The 5,307-nt window shown below is 38.2% G+C and overlaps 1 protein-coding gene across 4 annotated transcripts in view; it reads right to left on the bottom strand.

The window, feature by feature from the left end:
- Window positions 1-1,393: 1,393 nt before the first annotated feature.
- Window positions 1,394-5,307, bottom strand: part of lbr (lamin B receptor) — a 20,174-nt gene continuing 16,260 nt past the window's right edge. For all 4 annotated transcript variants that reach the window (XM_010730023.3, XM_027284184.1, XM_019253229.2 and 1 more), the window contains exons 13-14: window positions 4,439-4,561; window positions 1,394-3,186 (exon numbers count right to left, since the gene is read on the bottom strand). In XM_010730023.3, coding sequence (XP_010728325.2) covers window positions 3,026-3,186; window positions 4,439-4,561 — 284 coding nt within the window. In that variant the 3' untranslated portion in view covers window positions 1,394-3,025. The remainder of the gene's footprint in view (window positions 3,187-4,438; window positions 4,562-5,307) is intronic.

The following is a 5,307-nucleotide window of genomic DNA, read 5'->3' as shown; positions in this document are numbered from 1 at the left end:
CGTTTGTAACCTCCAAAATAAAACCAAGCAAGTACTGGAGAAGAAACTACAAACTATTATTATATATTATGTAAAACAACACATTCGATTATCATTGATGGAAAAAACATAACTTATCACTTAGATGACAGTTTATGCAATTTGGTTCAACAACTTCAGCTGCCAGTAAACCTCCTAATGAGTGTGGATGTGTGAAATAACGCATTTTCTGTCCCAAGGAACGTTTATAATACACCAGGGTTGTCCAAACTTCCTTTAAAGAGGGCCAGATTGGACAATGTGAAGAGCCAATACTAACATTTTAAAACTGAAAAAAATAATAAAAGTTACATACATTTCATTGTCACCATTTTTTTTAAAAATGACAATGTAACCAAATCTAAGCCAATCAGGCGTGAACAAATCTTAAAACCAGTCCTTCCTTTCTTTCACATCTGGAGTCAAATAACAAAGAATAAATTGTATGGAACACGTTAAACTTCGATACAAATCTTAACCTCATGTTCATTCTAAACATGACTTATTATGAGTAATGCAAAGTAATGCAAACTCTTGCTCTTCTCTTACACAAAATCATTCAGAAAGTAATATTTTGTGTCACATCTACAGATATATAACAGCAGCAGTTATGTCCTTAGAGGTTCAAATGCTTCATTATGTCAACCAAAAAAGCCAAATCTGTCAGCCATACAGTATCTGACAATCCTAGCAGGCCATAAATGATTTATAAAAATTAAGCTGTGGGCCGCATGGAATCTGACCGCGGGCCATGACTGGCCCCTGGACTGTACTTTGGACATGCCTGGTTTACACTGTAGTACAGCTACAGCAAAAAAGCACATAGCACTGTGTATGCTAGCATTTAAAGCTTTGCCATCATGGGTTCATGGGTAAGGTAAGCATGTTCTCACTCGGACACACATGTTGTTGTAACCACAGGTCTTGAAGTTCACTGTCTTTGGGGCTTGGGGCTATAAGTTGTTGTGTCTCCATCAGATCTCCAGATGGTCAGTCTCCCACCTGGAGGCCTTGGGTTAGTAGTTGGTGATCTATCTGAGATCTTTTCACAATGAAGCAGAGTCGTGAGTTGGGAGCTGCAAATACAGCAGCTCCTCCCTCTCCATGCTTTGCTTTATTTAGCCTCTTTGAACCTGTCCCCGTGCCCACTCCTGCTCCATGCTTCTTCCTCATTCAGCCTTAGCTGTAAACCAAGGTTGAGTATCGCTATACAGCAGTCCTCACAGAAGCACATTAATAATTCTATTAAGCAATATTATATTATTATTATGTTTTATCCATTAAGTTATAGATTCTTCCACACTGATGAAAAGATGAACAGTGCTGTGTTGTGCACTTTCAGCCTAAAGAAACGTCACCCACAGATAGCAAAAAAAAGGAAATACTGTAAATGTTTATTTTATGCTGCAACATTTGTACAGAAAAGCTTTTTCCAGTCACAGTCACAGATTTGATTGAGCCTTACTGGCAGTCTGCTGGACCTGTTAACGTTTCATTCACTGCTGTCACATGTCCAAGTACCAAACATCTTTTCTCTCTGACCAGGTGAAGAGTAAGACACACCATTTTACAATGGTTTGAATAGAATTCGAAATTTTGCTCCATAAACATGTCAAATCTACGTGTAAACATAACTACAGTGGTCAAAAAGTGGTCAAGGTAGTTATCTTTAAGAAAACCAAATAAAAAGCAACATTAAATATCTAATGGGAAATAATTCTATTATCACTACTGTCACCTGTTTCTCTCAAAGTAACATGATTAAAAATAAAACAAAAACAATATTTACATATTATTTAGTCAGCACAGCATACATTTTTAAAATAAAAATGCTACCAAGTCTAATTAATTTATTGCTACTCATGTCATCATCTACATCTGCATGTGCATAAAAACATTTTTGGGGGTTTGCAAATGCTAACACAGTCAACAGCTCTGCATGTTGTCACAGTATAAACGTCATTAAATTGTCATATGACCTGGCGAGTTAAAGCTTAAATAGGTTCAAACCAAATTCACGTGGCAGTGGTAGAATATGCACCAGAAACTAGCAGGACAAAATAATGCTGTAAAAATGCAGGAAATCAAAGTATTTGGGAGTTTCATTCTAAAGCCATGACTCATGTGATGTGGATGGGTACCACTTATTCATGACAGATACAAACTCAGTTCCCATTCTTAAGCAGTGATGTCACACTCATAATTACACACACTGCCTCCCAGCGGGTACAGAGGAGGAAGGACAGGACAGTGAGTGAACCTGAGGTAGCAAAGCCAAATTAAATACACTTTGGAACTGATAACAGAAGGAGGAAATTTAAAAATGCCTGAACACATTAGTGCATTTTTCTTGAAACCACTAAAATGATTTTACACTCTGAATTCAAAACTAGATATCTATATAAAATTATACACAATAAAATAAAGACAAAACTTCTCTCTAATTCAACTTTCTGACAACATCCTGGGTCCTGAGAAAGAACATGAGTCCTAGTTCCACTGTACAGGTCATTTAAAAATAATTTCTAATCCCATCCTTCACAATATACACAAGCAGTATAATTATAGTAGGAAGGCATACTTTTCATAATAGCCAAGCTGATATTTTAACATTCTGAATATGGGAGCAAAGAGTTAAACTTAGCAAAAATGATGCAAGTGGTGAGTTATTCTTAAAAGTATAAAAACAAATGTATATATACAAAAATATACATCCTGACAAGACATTCCTTGCTGAGGCATTTTTCCCCAGCCCATGTGTAAACTTTTAAAAGTACATTTGTATGTTCTATTTTAAAAAGGCAATTCTTCAAACAATTCATAATACCAATGACTTCTGTTTTTCTTACATCCAAAAATTCAAAATACTGTAGCACCTTCAGTCCAGAATTAAAAAAGATCATTCTAAAAAGACAAATCAGTCAGTCAATGCTTTCAGATTTGGGTTTTAGTGAGCTTGTTGGGTCAAAAAAAGGCCTCAGCTCAGGAGTGTCCAGTGCTAGCTTCCTCAGTAGACACGGGGAATGATCCGGTAACGAACAGTTCGGCAGTACTCGTCCCACGCCGAGCCGTACTTCCTCCTGCACTCGCTCATGTCGCGGGAGTCTCGGTGCACGAGCAGAATGATGAAGTAGACCATGTAGTACCACGGCAGGAGGTGGCTGAAGCCTGCAGGGGTGGAGCAGAAAACAGACCCTGTCTTTAAATGCTCATACTACTTAGTATGCCAGAAAAAGATTTCATATGTCCCAGTACACTGTATGTCAAATGCAGTATGCAAAAAATACTAGGATGTCTCACTGCATCTGGTCACATCACAGCCACAGAGTGAGCACAGACAGATGACTCTTTATGTGAACACAATAATCATAAAGAAAACAGCAAAGCAACAGAACTATGAAAATAACTGTGGCAGAGAAATTTTGCTTTTGTGATTACTACAAGTGACAGAGATCTCTGGTTTGACCTGTGTCTCTGGTGAGCTCTGTGAATTGCATCTTTGTTTGGATGTACACATAAATCATCCACCCATCAGAGGGAATTACTGTCTCTGATTTAGAGTCCAGCACAGACATTTTAGTCTACCTCTCCAGGTGAGGTCAGTATTGTGTTGTATTCATGCATAAGTGGTGGGTGGACACTGGAACCTCTAGGGAGGGACCAGAGCATGTACTCCCCAAAGAAAATGTGTACATTTGAGTTAAATGCATCAATCTGGTGCAGTGTGAGATCAAAATTAGAGGCTAGAAGAGTAATGTTCTTTTGTAAACAATTTAGTCATGTTGGATTTATATGTATGGAATGTATGAATGTTAAAAGTCCCCCAAATGCCCTTTGTTACAATTTTATATATAAAATACTACATTTATTATGGCTGGGCTGAATACTTGGTTATCAAATCAGGATTTTTGAGGCTGATCACTGATATCTGAAGCAGTATCAGCCATTGATCGCAGGGACTATTTGATGACTTCTTTAAAGTTTTTTTCTTATTTGACCCTTTTGATTCTACTTAATTCTGCACCTTATTTTAGTGTAATTTAATGAGCCGCTTTACAAAATTAAATTTGCAGCTGTTGGCTCATGGTCTTATGGTTAAACAGCAGGCTGAACACTCCTTTCTTCTCTTTAGTTTAGAGTGTAACACCTGCATGGACTGTTTGTGAATATGTCTGAGCCATCATTTCATTTGCTTTCCTCTCTTCAGTGGTGCGCAGAGGAGGAAAAGTGAAAGTGAAACATAACTTCCTCCAGAAGTGTAAAACATTTATATTAATTGTGAAAGTGGCGTAATGAATTCAGTCTCGGTAATTAATGAGACACACGTATACACTTATAAACTCTGAACTTTACTACATCATCATAAAACTAGTGCTCCTGGTGTTTGATTCCTTGTGGTGCAAATGTGAAGAAAACTCACCACAGGGTATGGACCAGGCCAGAGCCATGATGAGGTCTCCTAGGTAGTTAGGGTGGCGAACCACACCCCACCAGCCAGACACCAGCAGACTCTTTCCTGTAGCTGTGGGGATGGTCTTCAAATCTGCAGAGAGCAGAAGAACACAAATACAGAGGTTATCAGAGTGAAGGAGGCTATTGATTTGATGTTAAACACCAGTTTGGCATCAAATGTATGGAAAGTCATTTAGAGCACTAAGTGCATTTTCAATATTTTATATAGATGTTTTCTGTTCTGTTGAAATCATCTTGAATAAGTGAACCAGATCAAGTCCAAATATAATCATATTTACAGGACATGCTGTGTGAAAGGTTATAAGGTTCATATAATGGCTTCAAATATAGAAGGATGGCATGAATACAGGGCTCCTTCAGTGTTTTGAAGACCTCAAGAAAAATAATTTAATGTCAAAACAATTTGATAGGACAAGATCGAAATCATTCAACCTGAGTGGATGTGACATTGCTGTGGTTTCTTCACAGTGAGCAGACACCAAACAGTTCAATGCCGACTGCTGAAAAGCTTCGAGGGGGACCAGAAGGAGTTTCGGGTGTGCTATGTGCAAACAATGTCACCAATGCACTAGCTGCTGCTGCTATTTCAGATTACATGTGAGATTTAACAGCTTTCACACCAATGGTCCCTAACGTCTCATAAAATACACCTTGCTTTAGTTCCTTTCAGTGCCAACCACTTCTGAAACTTATCTTCCTAACTACTTTTCATTACTTAGCTTATCACTAGCTAGTAACTACAACTATCATTAAAAGTTGAGAAGTTGAGGCGGTCGGTGGCGTAGTGGGTTAAGCGGCCGCCTCGTGTGTAAGAGG

The sequence above is a fragment of the Larimichthys crocea genome, chromosome XI, assembly GCF_000972845.2.
Source record: "Larimichthys crocea isolate SSNF chromosome XI, L_crocea_2.0, whole genome shotgun sequence".
Classification (NCBI taxonomy): domain Eukaryota; kingdom Metazoa; phylum Chordata; class Actinopteri; family Sciaenidae; genus Larimichthys; species Larimichthys crocea.
This window is presented reverse-complemented; position numbering and strand designations above follow the sequence as displayed.